Source organism: Boleophthalmus pectinirostris, unplaced genomic scaffold (genome assembly GCF_026225935.1).
Source record: "Boleophthalmus pectinirostris isolate CB_2022bp ecotype Guang Dong unplaced genomic scaffold, ASM2622593v1 HiC_scaffold_21, whole genome shotgun sequence".
Taxonomy (NCBI): Eukaryota; Metazoa; Chordata; class Actinopteri; order Gobiiformes; family Gobiidae; genus Boleophthalmus; species Boleophthalmus pectinirostris.
Genome location: NW_026571175.1, coordinates 19,636,086 through 19,657,183, shown reverse-complemented (window position 1 = coordinate 19,657,183; position 21,098 = coordinate 19,636,086). Strand labels below are relative to the sequence as shown.

General features: G+C 39.1%; 5 protein-coding genes across 10 annotated transcripts in view; 3 read left to right on the top strand and 2 right to left on the bottom strand.

Annotated features, from left to right (window-relative positions):
• The first annotated feature begins 53 nt into the window (after positions 1-53).
• On the top strand, positions 54-3,863 carry LOC129410161 (protein naked cuticle homolog 2). 2 transcript variants are annotated; one of them, XM_055157653.1, is made up of 11 exons: positions 54-88; positions 171-229; positions 320-346; positions 433-512; positions 1,774-1,816; positions 1,895-1,962; positions 2,035-2,115; positions 2,188-2,311; positions 2,451-2,582; positions 2,678-3,121; positions 3,734-3,863. In XM_055157653.1, the coding sequence occupies exons 2-10, from the start codon at positions 205-207 to the stop codon at positions 3,085-3,087; spliced, it is 990 nt and encodes a 329-aa protein (XP_055013628.1). In that variant the 5' UTR covers positions 54-88; positions 171-204; the 3' UTR covers positions 3,088-3,121; positions 3,734-3,863. The 2 variants fall into 2 exon arrangements, with proteins under 2 accessions (XP_055013628.1, XP_055013627.1); XM_055157652.1 differs by lacking the exon at positions 54-88 and having other exon boundaries at positions 94-229.
• A 175-nt stretch (positions 3,864-4,038) lies between these two features.
• lrrc14b (leucine rich repeat containing 14B) lies at positions 4,039-7,023 on the top strand. The gene is made up of 3 exons (XM_020932861.2): positions 4,039-4,314; positions 4,410-5,035; positions 6,205-7,023. The coding sequence occupies exons 1-3, from the start codon at positions 4,039-4,041 to the stop codon at positions 6,881-6,883; spliced, it is 1,581 nt and encodes a 526-aa protein (XP_020788520.1). The 3' UTR covers positions 6,884-7,023.
• A 129-nt stretch (positions 7,024-7,152) lies between these two features.
• On the bottom strand, positions 7,153-8,765 carry LOC110167465 (cytochrome b-c1 complex subunit 7). The gene is made up of 4 exons (XM_020932820.2): positions 8,671-8,765; positions 7,965-8,033; positions 7,723-7,889; positions 7,153-7,347 (listed from the first exon to the last, which is right to left on the bottom strand). Exons 1-4 carry the CDS (start codon positions 8,687-8,689, stop codon positions 7,270-7,272), a joined length of 333 nt encoding a protein of 110 aa, XP_020788479.1. The 5' UTR covers positions 8,690-8,765; the 3' UTR covers positions 7,153-7,269.
• Positions 8,766-9,061: 296 nt separating this feature from the next.
• mterf3 (mitochondrial transcription termination factor 3) lies at positions 9,062-11,146 on the bottom strand. Of its 2 annotated transcripts, XM_020932828.2 has the most exons (8): positions 11,008-11,146; positions 10,608-10,865; positions 10,368-10,520; positions 10,105-10,294; positions 9,853-10,000; positions 9,712-9,783; positions 9,408-9,569; positions 9,062-9,321 (listed from the first exon to the last, which is right to left on the bottom strand). In XM_020932828.2, the coding sequence occupies exons 2-8, from the start codon at positions 10,852-10,854 to the stop codon at positions 9,127-9,129; spliced, it is 1,167 nt and encodes a 388-aa protein (XP_020788487.1). In that variant the 5' UTR covers positions 10,855-10,865; positions 11,008-11,146; the 3' UTR covers positions 9,062-9,126. The 2 variants fall into 2 exon arrangements, with proteins under 2 accessions (XP_020788487.1, XP_055013625.1); XM_055157650.1 differs by lacking the exon at positions 11,008-11,146 and having other exon boundaries at positions 10,608-11,001.
• Positions 11,147-12,346: 1,200 nt separating this feature from the next.
• Positions 12,347-21,098, top strand: part of nup153 (nucleoporin 153) — a 12,394-nt gene continuing 3,642 nt past the window's right edge. For 2 of the 4 annotated variants that reach the window (XM_055157649.1, XM_055157647.1), the window contains exons 1-20: positions 12,347-12,505; positions 15,299-15,515; positions 15,585-15,866; positions 15,988-16,127; positions 16,218-16,346; positions 16,409-16,525; positions 16,610-16,654; positions 16,759-16,812; positions 17,129-17,266; positions 17,378-17,424; positions 17,504-17,639; positions 17,884-18,054; positions 18,133-18,231; positions 18,296-18,380; positions 18,455-18,556; positions 19,102-19,698; positions 19,795-19,989; positions 20,476-20,670; positions 20,750-20,947; positions 21,034-21,098. The exon at positions 21,034-21,098 is cut by the window's right edge and continues 826 nt beyond it. In XM_055157649.1, coding sequence (XP_055013624.1) covers positions 12,428-12,505; positions 15,299-15,515; positions 15,585-15,866; positions 15,988-16,127; positions 16,218-16,346; positions 16,409-16,525; positions 16,610-16,654; positions 16,759-16,812; positions 17,129-17,266; positions 17,378-17,424; positions 17,504-17,639; positions 17,884-18,054; positions 18,133-18,231; positions 18,296-18,380; positions 18,455-18,556; positions 19,102-19,698; positions 19,795-19,989; positions 20,476-20,670; positions 20,750-20,947; positions 21,034-21,098 — 3,090 coding nt within the window. In that variant the 5' untranslated portion in view covers positions 12,347-12,427. The remainder of the gene's footprint in view (positions 12,506-15,298; positions 15,516-15,584; positions 15,867-15,987; positions 16,128-16,217; positions 16,347-16,408; positions 16,526-16,609; positions 16,655-16,758; positions 16,813-17,128; positions 17,267-17,377; positions 17,425-17,503; positions 17,640-17,883; positions 18,055-18,132; positions 18,232-18,295; positions 18,381-18,454; positions 18,557-19,101; positions 19,699-19,794; positions 19,990-20,475; positions 20,671-20,749; positions 20,948-21,033) is intronic. The other 2 variants (XM_055157648.1, XM_055157646.1) reach the window with 2 other exon arrangements.

Here is a 21,098-nt window from a genome sequence, read left to right as displayed (position 1 = left end):
CACAATCCCCCCAAAGCAGGAAGTACTCAACAGATGACATCTTGAACAGCCTGCGCACTCTTGGATTATGCCCTCATCTGAAATCCCCGTGAGCACGTTTGGATAATAGTAGTATCTCGTCCACTGCTTCCCATGGAGTGTAAATTCTAGCTTATCGTTTCATTTCCAAGGGAAAGGAAGAATTGCTGTTTGTGGAAAAGCACCATGGGAAAACTGCACTCAAAATTCTGTAAGTTTGTTATTTTTCTATATAAAATAATTTATCTAATTTTCAGTGTAACTGTAAATTCTCATAAATTCCTTTTGTTTAACTGTTCAGCCTCAAAATGCAGACAGAGCCCTGAAGGTATGGCACTTATCTTTACAGTTGGATGGTGTACTTTGGAGTTTCAAAATTATTTTTACTCTTTATAAATATTTTCTTTATAATAGGTGGTGTTCTTGTGTCCAATTTATTGAACGGGCAAAGGGAGGTGGAACTCATCCCTAGCAATAAAGAAAACCTGTCCATGGTAAGAATTGGAATATGTTTATGATAATTTCTCATAAATGACTTGATGTTCAAAACAGGCAACTAATAGAGTTCCCATTGACAGACTGCTTACATGTTTTTTTCAGTGTTTTAATTGAACACAATGACTGGTCTATATACGCAAGTGCCTCAAACTCAAACACATTTCAGTGAGGTCTTGTTTGGCACTAAGGAAAATAACACATGACATGAAAGTATTTTTAAGGCTGGTCAAAAAGCAGCAGTAGCAGCTCCAAACCAGACTGGCTTCATCTTACTTGGCCAGTTTTAGGATAAACACTATTTGCCCACATCACATCCAGGTAGTCGTCTATTTATTCTTCCACCCCTTTCCTCCACTGACTCTATAAAGAGACTTTGGAGTTTGAAGTGCAACTCAGCCGCCCCCTCCAAAACAGCAGACTCTTTATGCCCACATCTGGTACCACTTTTCCCTAGAACGGCCAGACACTGACTGAGGGGCTTAAGGAGGCTATAATGGATCAAATGTAATGGTCCTTTGATTGTTTCACATGGCATTAATTGAAATAAAGATGAAGTCACTGGAGGGGGTTTAAACATACTGAAACATATACTTTATACTGTATTTGTGATGGATTCTTATTTGCTTGTAGTATTAGGGAAATGTCTAACACTGCCAGATGGTTTTAAAAGCTTGTGGGGAGTTTCTTAAAGCTTGTTAAAGCCAGACTGTTTCCTGTCATTAGATTTTCCAAATGTATGAAGTTTGGCATTTTGCAGACATTGTTAATGTTAAAATAAGTAATTTGTAGGAGCTGCTTCTAGATTGTAGCGATATCAAGTAAGATTTTACTTCAAACCAAACCACTTATCTGTTTACTACTTTTAAGTGGGAATATTGAGCATCAAAGCATCACAGTCAATGGAGCATGTCCGACGGAGAAGGGCGTGGAGGGGAACTGTTTGTGTTTGGTAGATGTTGACAAATGGCTGCATTCCTAGAGCGCCTTATCTGACTTTGTTTCAGATGATTTTGAAATGAGTATCTTGGATTTGTGGAGTAAAATATTTCTTACAATCTGGTGGCTAATGAACTGGCATGGCTCTGTGACATTTGTAAAACAGGCTGGCATGAAATCAAGACCTATTACATTTTGGAAAAACACATGTAATCACTCAAACCCAGAACTAAAAAATAGCTTCAAGAGCATTTGGTAAACCTAAGGTGGAAAAATATTGAATTTGTATATTTACTTAATATATCTTCTCTTTATTTACAGAACATGCACAAGGATGTACACAGTAATAATTACCTACTGAATGGTAAGTAGTAACTGAATAAACATTTTAAACATTTCTGCCTGCAGTATGTACAAGTATGTATTTTTTTAATCGTTTTAGTTACTCTACCACCAGAGCAAGGGCTCGGCAAGAGTCAATATTCAAATAATGAACACACGAATTTAGCTGTAAGTATAATGTTTATATGATGTTTGTAAAATGTGACGTAATGTAACAACTTATTATTTATTTGGAACCAGGAGAGAAACACATTTACTGACGATCCTAAAAAAGAATGGCTGTTCATGTTGTGCAATGAAAGTGGCAATTCCAACAAGGAGGTAAATTATTTTAGCAAAAAGTGTTTATTTAATTAATTGTAATTGTTTACACAATAATATTTTTTTGTGAAGGATATGTCCAACTTCTTGCATGGAGTATGTAAGGCAATTGATGCCTCAGTTAAACCAGCTACAGACAGCACCGCAACATTGAAGATCAAGATAGTCTTAAGTTCTTCTGATGACCAAAACAATGGTAACTTTGGTAAACTATAAGATACATGGGATAAACTGTTAAACCAGAGGTTCTGGTGGTTCTGTCAAAACGTTAGTTACAGTAATGTAATTGATCATATGTTAATACAATGACAAGATTATTAAATTACTTTATTTAGATTTGAGTCCATGTGAGGAGACCAGAAGACCCATGAGAAGACTGTACTGTGTAGGGGAAAACATTGAGCGCAGAAACCACTACCTGGATCTTGCTGGCATTGAAAATTTTACCTCAAAGTTTGATAATAAAGGCAAGTTATGGAATGATTATTCTTTCTTTAACAAGTGAGCCCATGAACCTGCACACCTTTCAATGTATTAAAACGTATCAATTTATTCTTAACAGACTGCACCCATCCGAAACCTCCCACTCATCATCACCATCTTGTGGCAACAGTTGAAAACTGCATGCAAATCTCTCAATCTACGCATAACTCCCAGAAAACTAGACCAGTGTGGAAAGAGGAAAAGTCCGGCAGATCACATGGGCTGCATCCTTCATCTTTGTGTCGTCATCATTCCTCCAGCTGCAAGCATAACACAAACAGACCTGTTCATCGCTCCCATAGCAAAAGGCTGCGACCACAGGATCACGTGTCACCTCGGAGACCAATGTGCTGTTATAACCAGGGGGGGAAAGACTGTGATATTTTAACAGCTCCTCGGTTCTCCTCTTCCTCATGTTCCACTTTAGTAAGACACCATCACCTACATGAACACCACCATCACCACCATCACCATTACCATGCGGCATGATGGGAAATATCAACTACATCCAACACTGATAAAGGTGAAATTATGTGAAGGAATTATATATCCATGTTTTGTTTTGTGGATTTGAAATAATAGCTTTTGTAGGACAACAAGCAGTCTTATTAAAGGGCCTATATTGCACACAACTGACTCTTGACAGATTTAAGTTTTGAGTTTTTTTATTGTGTTTGTTTCATTCACACATGTTTGAGTAACTCTTTATTACTAGTCTGCTTACATCTCCAAAGCTCAAAATACTTTGTCCCACCTTGTGATGTCCTAGGGTGGTAGTTTTCAAGTTAAGAGCTACCTAGACTGTAAATTCCAGGGCTGAAATGATCCACATGATTCTAATGAAAGTGTATGGACTTTAAAAACAGTGGAGCACTTCCTGTATTACCACATGACATCACAATGTGGATGATCTTTGAGAGAAGAACACAGCCTAAATATGCAGGATTTGTGTGTTAAACTTGTGTGAATGATACAAAACACAACTCCAGGTATGTTTTTGATGAGGAAAGAACATTATAACAAAGATCAGAAAATAGTGTAGTATGGGCCCTTTAAAGCCAAATAGCAGACAGAAATAATTACATTAATCTCTTCTGGGGCTTAAAGGATTGTTGCCTTGTCTATTCTGTTTTAGTGCTATCCTCACAATGAAGCGGCGTGCATAGTGACAGATCCTCAACTGGAGCTTGGATGTTGTTCCTGCTTAACTCTGGGTGAAAACTGCAAATAGACACTGAACCAGGCGAGGGGCGTAAGACAGCTGCTTCTATAAATAGCCCCTTGCCTGTTACCTACCACGGGACCCATGCCTTATCACAGCATGCTTGGTCCGATGCAAGTTCAGAGCTTACAGACAGACAAAAACAAAGACGACAGTGGTGTTCTGATAGCTGCTACCGACAAAAGCTCATTGGTACAACAGGGATTGAACCCGCAACCATGAAGTCACTGCGATTCCTTGCTGCAGAGTGCTTTGTAAACTCTGGTCCTGCTGCTATGGAGAACCTCACAAGTGTGTCTTTTAACCTCTATCCACTTCTGTTTAAAGCATGCTATCTTCACGAGCAGGCCGAGTTGCTTCATGCTCTTGTCCAGACCTGGCCACTGCCTGAACTCAACCTGCAAAAACTTCTGGGAAAGACTGCAGACTGTCAAATGGACCTCACTTGCAGCACCTGCCGCCTTTGTCTAGAGGCTGTAGTAACTGGTCTCAAGGTACCTAATTAGTCATTGTGACTACAGCTTGTTTATGCATTTATATAGAAATCAAAGTGTTTAGATTAATTGTTATTTTGACTGCATTTCTTTAGGCTTATGTGCTGTGTCCTCCTAAAACATATGCAAAAGTTCTTCATAGAGTGGACCTGACAGCTTTGAGGGATGTTGAACACCAGATCTGTCCCTGCAAGTCCACTCTAGGCCGATGGGCAAGAACACTGCTCCTAACCCAAATGTGTTACGAGACATTGGTGGCGATGCAAGACAGCAGCGTATCTCACACTGCCTTTGAGACCTCCCTTGATATCCATTTTAACGGCTTTGTCACAGGTCGCAACTATGAGCCGGTAGCCCAGGCCTTGCTCCTTCTTCGCTGCTGTCCACTAAAGCTTCATTTTGATGGTTTTAGAGCTGACTCCCTTGCTCTCAAACAGCTGTTTTATGTTGTTCGACTAGCAGAGCCCGAGAATATGATTAAACTTGAAGTGGTACACAATGTTCCCCTTGAGGCCGCGCACCTGGAAGTCCTACTGTCCAGAGTAGAGTTTCCAAACATTCAGTCTTTGACTCTGCCGGCCGGAGCTTTTGACGTGAGGAGGAGTTTGGATGATGCAGAGCTATTAGACACAATCGGGAAGCTCCTGTCAAAGCTGACCAAACTAACTGAGCTGTACATGGGATTCTCTACACTCACAGGACAACTGCGCAGGCTACTGCAGTAAGTAATATCACACTTAGTAGTAATAAAAACTGTAGGTCTTATGAGGTAGAATATAATTTAAATAAAATGAGTACCTTTCTCTGCACACAATTATTGGGTAGGTGGAATAAAAATATTTAGTTTAAGTTGAATAGTTTAATGCAGTGCTATCATTTTGGATAGAGCTTTATTAACAATATAAACCTTTGTCTCTCAATTAGGGCTGCAAGATTAAAACATATCAAATCGAAAGCATAATATGAACAGACTCTTAGCAAATCAGATTTGTACAAATACAAGTGGTTAGTCATTTCAGTCATACTCTCCTTTTAAAATGTGAACTTTGAACAAAACCCTATTATAAAACATAAATCCAAAATGACTGTTAGAAAAATTGCAATTCAATATTATTTCCCAAATCATTCAGCCCTACTCACAAATACAGCAGATGTGTCCTTGTTTGCTCTGTATAACTTTAAAATGAGTTGTGATGGACATCTTCAACGACTCCCATTACATACTTGGTGTTACTTAAAATTGTTATAGTGTACAGAAGGATCAGCTTAATCCCAAACATTCATTCATTGCTGTTCAGTAGCTGCTGGTCAACACTGCATGGTATTTTGTTGTTACAGTGACTGACTCAAAGCCAACTTGAGGACAAGCAGCTGCCTCTCACCTGACTGAGGTTATGATTCAAATGCAAATACTGGACCACAAATGAACAACTTAAGCAACTTAACACTCAATTTAAAAGGTCCTATATTACAAAAAATTGACTCTTGTGAGTCTTAACTGTAGGTTTTTTTTTTGTTTCTTTCTGTTGAAGAGGTAGTTTAAGTGAACAGATACCTTTTACATTTTATTTATTAGTAATTGGCAATTCCAGGGCTGAAATGATCCAAATCATTCTGGTGAAGGTGTATGGAGTTTAAAAACACAGTGGAGCACTTCCTATCTTACCACATGCCATCACAAGGTAGATGAGTGTTTTCCGTTTGAGAGAAGAACTGCAGGGTTTGTATGTAAATATGAGTAAATGAAACAAAACACATCTCTGGGTATGTTTTTGATAAGGAAACATCAAAACAGCATAATATAGACCCTTTAAGAATTTGTAATAATATACAGTCTGTTCAATTAAAATTATTTCTATTGCTTTAACATTGTCTTTCATAATTTTCCAGCCCACTGAATACACCACTGAAGTGCTTGGAATTGGCTAACTGCAGCTTGAGCCGTGTGGACATGACTTATCTATCCAACAGTCTCCACAGTGAGAGTTTAACTCGTTTGGACATCAGCGGACATGACATCTTCATCCGTTTTGCCACATCTTTCCACAAACTTCTCAGCCGCTGTTCAAACTCTTTGGTCAGCCTTACAGTCGAAGAGTGTGGGATAGAAGATGAACACATGGGAGCTTTTATGAATGCTCTCGCATGCTGTCAAAACCTGGAGGAGCTCAAGTTCCTGGGGAACCCTCTGACAGCCACGGGTCTGAGACAGTTATTTTCTGTCCTATCTGGAGGTTTTCCAAAATTAAGGTACATAGAATTACCAATCCCTCGTGAATGCTATCCCATTGATGTCACATATCCTCTTGAAGATTCTGTTTTAATACAGTACAACAATGAGCTGTTTCAGGTAGTTAGAAGTCAGCTGATTGGGATTCTCGAAGGGGCAGGTAAAGGTGATGTGGAGGTGTGCACACCTCTTTTAGGCGCTTTTGATGCAGACATTAATGAAACCAGCAATGAGCTAGGAGTATCCATGTTAAAATCATTTAATTCGGTCATTGGGACATTTATTGGTACTGTAACCGAAGTAAACAGCCGAAGATCACAATCACATAAAAATGACTAACCTTTAGCGCTGGCCATGTGTGTGGGCACTCTGGGAAATAAATAAATGACTTATCACAGTCACAAGTGTCTAAATCAGTTTTAAGCTGCTATGTTAATGTACATAGGCTTATAAAGCTCTTTATTTATTTAATGATACCATTCCTGATGTTTTTACAGCTGGTAGCATGTTAGGAATGCTGTAAAAACAGGGTCTTGTGTTCACCCCAAGCTTTTGTTTACAATATAGTGTTGCACAACAAGTTCAACTCCAATAACACATATAACCTGTTCTGTGTGAATAAAGTATTTATTTAAATTTACATTGAATGAGCAGTTTTATAGATATTACACAAATACTACAGTGGATCATTGAGTCAAGAAAAGAAATAACATATGCAAAGTGATCTATTTTTTCATCCATTCTTCCCTCTCCTTCCTTTCACGGATGACCTCTTCCAAATATGGAGTGAGATAATTCACATCCTGGGGAGGCAAAAGTGACTTTAATATACAGTGAGTTTATAGAGAATTACGTGTCACTGTCTGCATGCACACAAACATTATTTCTGAAACTGCCAGATTTAAAAAATGTATGTAAATGGCTAAATCTGATCTCTTTCAGAGCTTTTAAGACAGCAAAATAAAACAATCAAATATTAAAAGGTTTGGATGCTTGGGTCAAAATGTAAAAATTTCTTATTCTTTTACACTTACAAATGCATTAATGAACTAACATGTGATGTTTGGATTGCAATACTTCAGATGTGATTTTTGGTGTATGTTTACTTGCACATCTATTTGGAATATCTGATTACTCAGAATGTTAATGGTCATGGATTGATGTGATTATAAACATACCTCTTCATATTTTGTCCACTGGCTCTTGGGGAGGACCTGCATCTTCATGGAGAGGTCCAAGGCTCTCTTGAGCCTGAACATCCTGTCATTGTACACATTCTCGGGCAGTCTCCGAAGAGCCTCTTTCACATCTGCATCTTCGTTCAGTGTGTCATCCCGCATTAAACCTGATAAAAGTAAATAATGAGCACCACTGAGCCTCTGAGTAGATATGTAAATGTGGTTATACATGCAACACATACCAACTTTGTTGAAGCCCGCCATGTTATAGTACCATTTTCGCACACCCATCAGGAGTCTGCCTGATGCCACTGTCAACATATTGCAACACAATTTAATAGGTGAACCACACAAACTAGCTTTTCATCAGCCACAAAGTGAAAATTACATAAAAGTCGTTTATCTTATGTAGGGGGACCAGACGATCCTATTTAACTTAGACAATGAGCCTGGTATCCCATGTTCCAACAGATATACTCAAAACCAGTGATTTGACAGCAAAAACCTCAGGTGTCCCTATTTTTGAACAATTTGGCACCTGTCAGCAGTAAAGAGGGGGACACGTAATTGTTGAAAACCATGCTTGAAAATGACCATAAGGAAAAAATTCAGTACATACTGACCCACAAGTGAGTCGAGAATGGACAATGTTGCGCCCTCTTTTTACAATTTTAGTTATATCAACTACCCCGACGTGGCTGTGTCCCAGTTTTTAATTTTTCTGGCATTGGGGCTAACGCGAATATGGGAGTTCTGTTAGCATCAGCTAGCACAGGGACACCAGAGGACATACCCAGGTTGAAAGTACAAAATCAAGTATACAAGCAAATGTGATACATAATTACTTTAAACCAATCGATATCAATCCATCTAAGGTAATATAGAGTCAGATGAGGCTTTACAACACGTCTACAACAATAAAATCCTAAAAGGACGACTAGAGTTTACCTGGTGCTCGGGACGCCATGTTGAATTGTGAAAACTGCTGCCGCGGTGGGTTGTGGGTAAGGACTCTTCAGGTCATAGACGGGAAACTGCGCAATGCTTTGAACCATGGATCTATTAAAGCAAACGCAATAATAATAATTTAATAAATTTGCGTTGTTGTATGATATGCTTCAATGTAAGGCTTGATGCAAATCAGGATATGCTGTTCAATGCATTCTTGATAACTGATGAAGAAAAAAACTTGAAGTTACTATACAAGTTAATAACCCTACCATACATGACATGACACTACAACAGACTACTCCAATTATGGAGGTATAAGCCATGACTACAGCACATAATGTATTGTGTTGAGTACAACAGTCAAGCTGACAACACACGAAGAAAGACATCATTTTGTCAAATCAAGTTTATTTTACAATTTACAGTCAATAATCTAGGTTACTATTTGTTATATTACAGAGTTTTTTGAAACAAATAGAAATCCTCTAATTTGACAGACACCAGTTCAGAACAAAAGGTCTCATCAGGTAAAGAAACCAGGTTGTCAAGGGCAATGTAATTTGGCTGTGCAGGATCATACTGAGCTTTCCCCAGATATTCAAGGAACAGATGTCGCTCCTTGACACGCAAATATTTTGTATTCAAAACCTATGAGAAATTATATTTACCATAGAAAATTACAAATACACAGACATTAGACAGATATTAAAATTAATATAGATTTCATGGTTTACCTGTGGGAACTTAACAATCAAGTGATGGGGCACCTTCATGGTATTGTGAAGTAAATCAAATATTTGGATTAGCTTCTTCTTATTTGCAGTGAGCACTTTTGGGACAGCTAGGACAATGTGCTGAATCTCATTCTTTTTAAAGCCAAGCTCTATTTCGCATACCTAAGAATGTGTACATAATACAATTACAACCAATACACTTACTTGGCTAATTTCAACAAATGTATATTTGATTCCAAGTAACAAGCAAGTATAGTCGTAGTAGTAGTAGTAGTAGTAGTAGTAGTAGTAGTAATAAAAATACCTTCAGATTTTCCTTCACAGGCTCCAAACTACCACACAACAATCGGGGTAGACGAGAAACAATATTTCTTGTCTGGAAAAGATGGTCATACTATTTACACTGTTTAAAGACATAATAAAAATTAAAAGTTTATATGATTACATTGACAACACTTAGGTTGAGCTGCTGCTGATAGAAGCCCATCCTGTTGTCCAGCCTCTTCACACTGAAGCTGAGCAGATATGGTGCTCTGGAGACCATTGATGCTATTGTCTCTAGACTGAACTTCTTAGATTTGAGGTAGTTCACCCTGCAAACGCAATCAAATATATCAAACAAATAATGCAAATATCAGTAATTAGTTAGTAATTAGACTTTAGTTAATTAGTTTTATATAAATTTAGCACATCTTACCTTGTCTCCAGGTTTTCAAAATTTTGCGTGAGAATAAATGGATTATGTGAGATGATATAGCCAAGGCGTGAGTCCTCAACCCCAATATCTTTTAAAAACAGCAGCTTTGATGCAACATCTCTATCATAATCAAGTCTCAAAAGCATAGAGCCCACATTAGGCCTTTGTTCAAGCTTCCAAAGATTGACACCTAGCAAAGAAAACGTAATCAAAAACACATGTTCATGAAGATAAAAATCTTAATAGTATCTACATTTAAATACCTAGCTGTACAAGTTTACTCAGAGTCTCAGATTTGTCAACATAGTCTTTGAGTGACGTGGATAATGGAGGCAGAGCTGTGGGAACAGAGATTGTAACAGCTTCTTCATCATCAATCTCTTCCAACGCTGAGAGCTCAACATTGGCGTCAAGATCTGGAAATTAAATCAAAAAGATTAAGACTAAAACAAATTAAATAGAAGTGAATATTTTTTGATGAGTAAATAATGTAGTCATTGTACCTATTGCCTGTTTTGGGTCCTGCAGTACACAACTTTTATTAGATACAAAATCTGTTGCTGAGGTTAATATCTGCAGATGTTTAACAGAACTGTAATGGCACATCTGTATCATTATTCCCGTTTGTTGTTCACAAGGTAATGAGGCTGTACATCCTTGCATGAGATGGGACAAATGCTGTGTGGAAATCCTGGTGCCAAGAAGATTTCTGCATCTCAGACACAACAACAAGCACCTTGGAGCCATCATGATTCTGAAATCTACGATACATAAAGACATTGTAGACGATAACAGCAACGGTCAGAAAGACAAAGCAGAGTCCAAATAGCGATTCTTAAATAATAGGAGACGTAGTAGGCTACTGGCTATAATACTAATAACTGAGTTGTTACTTAGACTTACTTAGAATAAAACCCGACACAGCATAGAAGTATTCTTGAAAATATACAAGAATCACAAAAACATATCAAATAGTAAAACGCTAAAACTTGGACAGATGCAGCAATATCAACAAAAACGTTTCACGCGCAAACCCCGGAAGAAGATGATAACTGCATTTACTCATAATAGGCGTTTACTGCACCAACTCCACCTAGTGGCCTTGATTGGCCTGGAGGAGCATTTACTATTAATATATTTTGGATTGCTGTTGTGTCTTTAGAAAAAATATTATTTTTAGAGTTCGAACAATTATTTTACATCCATGATTTGAACATATAAAGCGGTCTTTTTTAAATATTGTAGTCTAATGAATTATAGCGGTGGTTCCCCTGTAGGCTTCAGAGGTTCAGAGGCACTTCAGGAGGTCCGAGAGATTGTCAAGCACATAAATGAAAATAACATTTCCAGATTGAAATATGGGGCTGCTGCGCTCTAGACTTTGGGAAAGACTTATTATTAAAGTACTATTGGAATCATTATCAACAGTTTGCATCAGGGTAATCAGGATTATCAGTTTGTTTGTTTGTTTGTTTTTTTTTAAGGTAACCATCCGTCAATAGGCCTACTGTTCATGTTAGGATTTGATGATGTCACACACTATAAATGAATTCTCTCTTCTTCCTACTATACAGGAGAATCAAGTAGCCAGACTCAATAACATTGCCAATTTATGTGATTGTCAAATCTTAGTTTAGCTGTCATATACTTTGACCTTCAACAAGGAATCTTGAAACTTTATATTCAGCCTTTTATTGACTTTCAGGAAAGTCTGTCTGGTTAAAGTACACAGACAAGAGGCACATAAGATGCTCCCCAATCTTTTCTCAGTTTCTATAGCAACAAAAGGAGCTATAACTGTGTGAAAGGCTATTATTTTATGTGAAGTCTAAATTCACAGTATAGCAAAATGAAAAGGTTCAGGTGGCATTGTAAAATAAATATATATATATATATATATATATATATATATATATATATATATATATATATATATATATATATATATATATATATATATATATATATATAAAGACAATAAAAAGTTCACGTTCCTTACTGAACTGATAAGAAACTTTATTTATTCCTTATTTTAGGGTTAGGCTACGTTTTAAAATGTTTACATGTCTTAGATGTCAAATCTAAACACACACACACAAAAAGCGTTAGTATTATTCCAGTAGCTAACAGTATTTCTATGGTTGTGGCGGATTTCCATGGCAATGGTAGTTTATAATTTGACAGTTTGAGGCAGGTGATAAGCAATAGTAATTTCGCTGGGCACAAGACTACATTTCCCACACTTCCTCAGCGATGGGCTGCTGTGCTGGATGACAGCTATCCGGCGCCGAACACCGCCGGACCGCAGACTACTAGGGCCATCATGGCAGCCACGGGTGGAGGGAAAATTAGGAGCAGGAGATCTCACATCGCTTCTAAACCCTATGCCAAGAATAAACAGGTAAACTACAACAAAGTAGTCAAGAGGGAACCCTGTAGCCACCAAGCGCCGTTAACTGTGGCGTGACATTTGTTTAGTCTATGTTATTGTTTTCATGAAGGCAGTTGTGGCCTGCTCGTGGCCTCCACGCGTTGTTAGCATGTACGGGAAATGATGATATGTTAGCAAGTAGACTTATGAGCAACAAAATTAAAACTCGCCTGTCATGTCAGGATCGTGGTAATGAACGGGTTTTGTTGTAGTTTTACCTTAAAGTGTTATTTGGGGAGCACGACAATGTTGTCCTGTTTTTGTTCGAGGTTTGAGGAAAGCAAGGAAGTGGATTTGTAACAGTTAGCTCATGTTGCTAAAGCTAAGTAGCGCGCTAACTGCGAGCGGTGCATTGTTGTCTCAAGATCCTAACTTTCACAGCTTTGTTTTTAGAGATGTCATTATTAGTTAGCTGCATAGTCAAACTCAAAATGACAATTGGCACAAGTTGTGTATAGAATTAAGTTAAACTTGGCTAATGTCTGCTTCCTATTGCCTCTGTTAACTGCCTCATTGCTAATGTTAGCTAAATCTCAGCTGGATTGCGCAGGAATCATTGGCTCCAACCCACATGGCTCTGTGTGCGTCAGGTTGCCGCTCACATATGCACTGTGTTTACCTTTACCCATAACCTTGAATATTGCAAAACTTTATGCAGTTAGCATGTAACTTTTATATTTGTAAAACACTCCTAACGACAAAGATTATTCCAACGTTAGATTGCGTTATATATCCACAGACCATGGACCAGTGAAGTGACAGTCAGATCATAAACTTCACTTCTGCGTTTAAAAACTAGTACTCCTACTTTTACAAGTATTTTACAAGTTATATTATGGAAATACCCAAGTAAATGCAGTAAACCACCATTTATTCTGCAACAGTTAACCTTGCACCCAGGTTTTTTTTTGGGGGGGGGGTTTCAGCATAGCTAGATTAGATGTGAAATACTGAGGAATATCAATACATGGGTTTCAAAAAGATGACAAATTAAAACTGCTGCAATAGCGATCAACAATTAAAACCATAACAAAATGGTAAAAAGTGATCCAAATGCCACAGTCAGGAAGCTGAAACCCTTGCAAAATTTGAATATTTTGCCTGATATATATATATATATATATATATATATATATATATATATATATATATATATATATATAAAAATTACAAAATAATGAATTAAGTAAACAAACTTCCCATGTAATATATACTGTTATATATCTGCCCATGATTACTTTTTGTGTGATTCTTAAACCTAAACTAAGAGATTTATAGTGTTTTTTCTTATGCCCAGCACATTTATAAAATATTATCTGAATATTGTAAATGGGATCGTTTGAAAAAATAAGGCAAATCACTTGTGCAGTTACCCAGCGCACACATTGGTTTATTGTGCTCCATATGAATGTTAACAATTTAAGACACATAAACCCTGAACATCAGCTCTAAAGGAAAGGGACTATGGCAAACGAGAACTCGGGCAGATGTGGTGACGGGTTAAAGTTCAAACTTCTTCTTGGTGTAGGTGTAGTTTCCAGATAAGCAGATCGTGAGGGGCCCCTGCATGGTCTACTACTAATTGAAGGAGGACAACTTCATAACAAGGAATTGTTGATAACATTTCATTATCTCAGCCATATACAAGATGACTGACTAAAACATCTGCTGAAGTTTGAAACATGTGACTCATGTAACTGTGCCTAAGTTATGAAGATAATACAGGCATTTGCTTTAGGCAGTTTTATAACTTCCTTGACCCCTACCATGTTTACAGATTTTTTAAAACAGTTTTAAGCCCTATGCAAATATGTGCACATAGTCAACCTTAATGTTTTAGATTTCTTTTGCTTATTTTTCTAGCAACAGTACGTTAATGAACACGCATGAAATGTTAAATGCTGCAATGTAGCCTAGTCTAATAATATCCATAGATTGCCCCATTCACATGCAAAATATTGCACACTCAAACATACTCATAGTTTGTCACAAGTCTACAGACACTGGAGACCAGGTGGGTCAAGTGGCTTGCCCAAAAACACAATGGCAGTTTGTTGAGTTCGGAGGGGTAATCAAATAGATCTTGTGGAGCAGTAAGCAAACGCCACCTCTGAGCTGAGGGCTGCACACAGATGTATGAAATGGCTCACGAGTGTATCACAACTGGCAGAACAGCTGTAGGAGCATCTGTGCATACAACAGAGCAGTCAAATCTAGTCCCTGAATGAACTTGGGTCAGGACTCTTGTACACAGTTCAGTTAAAACATCTTACAAGTTCTTTAATAGAAATGTAGCATTTAAAATGCAATATACACACCTAGAATAATTGGTTAAATACAGAACTATCTATTAGCAAGTAAATTTGCTATCACACCATTGGCTATTCGAATGTCTTAGTTTGTTCTCAAACATTCCATTATTTAAATTCTTTAAAATGCATTAAAAACTAGCTTGCATTTATTGTAAATGGATCAGTATATTGGGCACTTGGGTATCTTGCTTTTGCCGTTTGTTGGTCAGACAACAGGTCTCTGCTTTCTGTTATTTGCAACATTTGGAGGACTTTTTCCCAATCAAACTATATAATATTTACTTTTTTATCACAATGGCAATGGTCTTAATTTGTCATCATTCTAAAACTTGTATCCATTACATATGATGATTGATTTAAAAAATACAAAATTGAAACAGGTCTTAATTCAATCATGTTGAGTAGGTAAAGGTTGAATAAAACGATTATTAATTTTTTCTTTTTCCTGTAGCAGCAGACAGGCTTGATCAGCCGAGTCACTGACACAGTGAAGAGCATTGTTCCAGGATGGCTGCAGAGATATTTTAACAATGAAGGAGGTTCACCAGGAGCTGCTGTACATGGAACTGAGCAGAACTGTGAGGTGACTCTTCCTCCAAATGGCAGTGAAGAGGGTCCACGTCCTCTAGATGGGCGACACTCCCCTGAGCCCAGCACCAGTTCAGCAGGTCAGTGCACTGTCAGTCAACCAGCTCCACTACAGAGCAGCTCAGGGCTCATATTACTGTCTCCTTCAGAGCCCTCGACGAGTCGTGCCTCCCTGAACTTTCAGGAGTATGTGCTCTCACGGCCTCCCCTCAGCCGCTCTCATCTCCACTTTCCCCCGATGGACGCCTCATCTCCAGCTCTTGGGACATCCACTGGCCTCTTCTCCCAGCCTTCCACCTCCTCAGCCCCTGGACCTTTTTCAACAGGCTTCTCCTTGGTCAAAGAAATCAAGGACAACCTCTCACAGCATGAGCATGAGGATGATAATATTTCCACAACTAGTGGCTTCTCATCACGGGCATCGGACAAAGGTATTAAGCAATTTCAGATGAAAAAAACAATTTTATGTATTCATCATGCTTTTGAAGAATAGGTTACTTAATAACTTTCTTTGAAATGAAAGCCAGCATTTATTTTCTCAATGTTTTACAGATGTTCCAAACTCTAAAACAGCATCAATTCCTCAGCTTTGGTCTCCTGAGACAGACCGAACAAACTCTGGTCCTCAGTCATCGCAGGCTAGTCTGAAAAAGCCGTCATTTAACCTGTCTGTCTTTGGCAACTCATCTAATGTGAGTTACAGGTTTCTTTTTAATATCTATGTGATTTGTCTATATGTATGTATGTAATCTAACGTTTCTATGATTTCCTTCTCTGTGTAGTCTACATTAAACAGCACAATCTTAAATTCAAGTCAGCTTGGAGACTCTCCATTCTATCCTGGAAAAACAACGTATGGAGGCGCAGCTGCTGTCAGAAGTGCTCGATCTCGTCCTGGGACACCTTACCAGGTCTGTGTCCTCATTGTAATTTCTGTGTTACTATAGAGTGAAATGACCTGTTTTTTGTGTAGGCCCCAGTGAGAAGACAGATAAAGGCCAAACCGGCTGGTGCTCAGCCCTGTGGTGTGACGAGTGCCACTGCACGGCGTATCCTGCAGTCTCTGGAGCGCATGTCCAGTCCTTTAGCTGTAATTACATATATTACAATACATTTTTTACAGTCTGCCATCAAGTCTTTTCAAGCCTGTAATTTTTAATTTTCTCTCTCACAGGATGCAAGGAGGATCCCATCAACAGCTGCATCTTCTCTGTCAGCAGTAAGTTCTGAAATTAATGTCCATAAGATAATGCTATTATAATTTATATTATAAAACCCATAATGACTCAATGACCAACACTGCTTTAAACTGACTTTCTGTAGTCACTGGATGGCACAAATATAGAGGCTTCCCCATTTCAAGCAAAAAAGAAACGGGTAAGTACTGACTTTGCCTTCACCTTTATCACAAATGGAATTTTTTGCTTTCTAAGTTTAGTTTAAATAATTTTTCCTGATGTGAACCACAGTAGCTTCATAGTAGTGACCTTGTAACATTTGTTATTGTGTGTCTTCCTGTCTGCTGTCTGTTGGCCTCTGTTACAGTTAACAGGATTCTCTACACATCCCACAACTGTTAACACCTGTCTTGTGTTTTTGTAGTTAGTAAATGGTTTAATTTTAAAAAAAAAGCTGTATGTTTAAATAAGTAGCAGTTTTGAAACTGATATAATTATACCACTATCTGATCCAGATGGAAAACCTCCCACCAGTGCAGAAGCTGACGGTGCCCTCAGCAGCACCTTTGTCAACAAACCGCTCGGTGTCCTTCAAGCCCAGTCTCACCCCTGGGGCAGGGAGCCGAACAATGGACAGGACCCTTAGGGACACAGTCAGTACTGCATTTTGCTCATATTTTCTGATGATTATTTTATAATTACTCTGCACAAAGCAAGTATGGTAGATATTATATTATTTTCTTCTTCTTTCTTTGTTTCAACAGCCAACAAGACAATCGTCACAACTACCAGAAATGACACCATCTTTAAGGTATTACATCTTATTTGTGCCAGTTTAATTGGATTGTTTAAGTATAGTGAAAAACTCAGTTATCATTTTCCCTCCCAAGCACATTTGGTTCTGGTGCTCAAATCTACCCCCTCTCCAGCACACCTGCAGCCAGTGCAGCGGTCTCTGGAGGGGGGAAAATGAAGAGGGAAAGGAGCACTGCACGACCCTCCTCAAAACGTCAAGATGATGATGAGGTGAGATTTCTCATGACATTTTTTTTGAAACGCACACAATTCAACCTGAACAGTTGTAATGCTTTGGATACAAACCAACATTCAACCCTGCAGCACCATTCATTGCTCTCAGAAGAGAGAGATAAAAAATCATGATCATAGAAACTTGCAGCACAGATACGGCACTTCACTGCTCCACTGCACCGGGAGCTGGGGTGCTCCCAGTGCAGTGGACTTAACATTGTTATCTTTTTTGTCTCATTAGATTGCTGAGGCACCAGACCTGCCTGCCATTTCACTTCCGATAAGCAGCTCTGCACTGCCTACCTTCACTTTCTCCTCTCCCGTGCCTCCTACAACCACCACCACATCCAGCCCCGCCCCCACCACACTGACTGGAACACCTGTCAAAGAAAGTAACAAACTTGTGAATAAGGTTTGTTAATTACATTAAAGACATTATGAAGAGTACAGTGTTGGATACTGTATGTGATTCATCTTTTCTCTTTTACAGGAATCAACCGTAGCTTCAACTCCACCCAGTGTACCATTCACATTTTCTTCACCCATTGTTAAAGCAACAGCTGCTAGTCCACCTTCCTTTTCCCCTACGGTATGCTCATACTATTGCATGAATTTATTGGGAATCTGATATATTAATAATTTGTGATTTTTAGGCTGGATTTACCTTCAGTGCACCTGTAGCAAAGTTGGGGCCCTCTATGTCAAATGGCAACCCCAGTGCACCAGTCTCAGCTTCAGGTTTGAACTTATTTACATTGTTTTTTAATTTATAATGTGAAACACCATAATCACAATGATATATTTTTTTGCAGTGAAACCAGTAACAACCAAAAGCACAGAAGAGTTTGAAGGACCCTTCAAACCAGCAAAGACCCTAAAGACAGGCAGTGTACTGGATCTACTCAAAGATCCGGGTGAGTCCTCCTTTTTTTTTTTTATTAAGGTGTAGATGTGTTGAAGTTTATTAGGTTGTCAATAATGGGCTGCTATTTGAGGGGGGGTGTTGGCTCATTAGCTTTCCTTTGCTGCTTAAAACCACAGAGCAAAGTGGTGATGATATCTCATTCATCTCACCTCTGTCTAAAAGAAGTCTAATGTAAGTCTCTTCCTGTTAGGGTGCATGTGTCTTGTTGTGCCCAGAGACTGATCCCCTTCTCTTGCTCCTGCCTCTTTAGAGCTCCAGTGTGTGGAGCAGTGGAGTCCAGCGACACCTTGACTTAAAAACTTCTAAAACAACTGTCTTGATGTATTTGCTGCATAACACGAGCTATCCTCAGTTTGTTGACAATGTAAAACATAAATTCCAGAGAGGGAATTGAGGGTATTTTATGGTGGTGGTTAGGATTCAGGTGTGGCATACCGCTATTCACAAATGAATGGAGTGGATACACTGAGGGGTTTTCAAAACCACTTCTAAACTCTGACAGTAAATCCTGCTTGTATTTCACCCTCTCTCTAGGCTTTTCTTCTCCTGTCACGCCTAAGGCATCAGCTGCAGATGTGACTTCAAAGACACCAACCCCTTCCTCAACTTCCACAAGCTCCTCTTCATCAGGACTATCAGACCTTTTCAAACCGCAGCCAGGCTGGAGCTGTGACGTCTGTTTGGTGCGGAACAAACCTACAGACATGAAATGTGTGTGCTGTTCAGCTCCTCAGCCCAACACCTCTTCTCTGAAACCCTCTGAGAGTAAACCATCTGCACCTCCCTCCACGGGCATTAACTCCTCCTCTGTAGGGTTCGGATCACTCTTCTCCAAACCAGCGGGAACCTGGGACTGTGACACATGTCTGGTTCATAATAAACCAGAGGCAGTGAAGTGTGTGGCTTGTGAAACGGCGAAGCCTGGGACTGGACTCACGTCATCTCTTACTCTTCCTTCTGCTTTCTCGGCTGTTAAAACTGTTTCCCCGAGTCCAGAGCCTGTTTCTACAGGAACAGTTGGATTTGGAGATAAGTTTAAAGCACCTGAAGGCTCATGGAAATGTGACATATGTATGGTGCAGAATAAGGCAGAGGACTCAAAGTGTGTGGCCTGCACAACGCTTAAACCTGGTAAAGTTGCCTTAACATGATCTATTCATGTGATCGTTGTTAATTCTTAAAACTAAATTTGTTTTTGTTTTTTTGTTTTTTTAATTACTGCATCAGGAGTGTCTGGAACAACCACAACAGCGCCCCCAGTGGCAATATCCTCTGCAGCGCCATCATTAACCAGTAATACTTCTGTGTTTGGCTTCGGGGACAAGTTCAAACCACCCGAAGGCTCATGGAAGTGTGACATATGTATGGTGCAGAATAAGGCGGAGGACTCAAAGTGTGTGGCCTGTACAACTCCTAAACCTGGTAATGTTGTCTTAACATGATCAATTGATGTGATCACTGTTCATTGCTCTCTGTGGAGTGTCCCCAGTGCACACTAGATTTAGTTATATTTAATTCATTTTTGGATTAGTTAATGTTCACATGCACCACTCACTGTCCCCATTGGTTGAATTATGAGCCATGTGAAACGCTCTCTGCTGACTGCATGCATGTTGCAAAAGGACAGTTGCAGCTTCCATTCCTACATTATAACCTTTGATCCAAGTGCTTTTCTGATCCAATTCCAAGCACTTTTACGCACAGACACAGTGAAAATCTCACCACTGCTTTCACGACATTGTTCACCGCTCTGTGACCACCTGTTTCAGGCTTTCTTAGAGCATTGTTTACTGCCCATTAGAATGCGGCTGTTGCTGAATACTGCCGCTAGGGCCTTTGATCAGAGTGGTCAGTACGTTCTGCCCAGTGTGAAAGCTATCTAAAACTTTATTTTTTTCCATGCGTTAGGAGCATCAGGAACAACCACAGCAGCACCTCCAGTGGCTGTTTCCTCTGCAGCACCAACATTAGCCAGTAGTACTCCTGTGTTCGGCTTTGGGGACAAGTTCAAACCACCCGAAGGCTCATGGAAATGTGACATATGTATGGTGCAGAATAAGGCAGAGGACTCAAAGTGTGTGGCCTGCACAACACCTAAACCTGGTAATGTTGTCTTAACATGATCTATTGATGTAATCACTGTATAATTCTTATGATCTAAATCTTTAATTTATTGCATCAGGAGCATCAGGAACAACCACAGCAGTGCCCCCAGTGGCTGCCTCCTCTGCAGCACCATCATTACCATCATTTGCAGACCAGTTCAAGAAGCCTGAAGGCTCATGGAAATGTGATGTTTGTTTATTGTGTAACAAAGCTGACGATGTCCAGTGTGTTGCTTGTCAGGCACCCAAACCTGGAGCCAAAGTGGAGCCCAAAGGTAACTGCTGTACATTGTGTTGTTTTGTAATACAGTAATGTAAAATTTACACTTTAAAGTAAATTGTACTGCTTTGTCTCATCTAGCCTTTGGTACATCCTTTGGCTCATCAGCAACTGAGACGAGCAGTTCCTCTCCTTTTGGTTCTTCT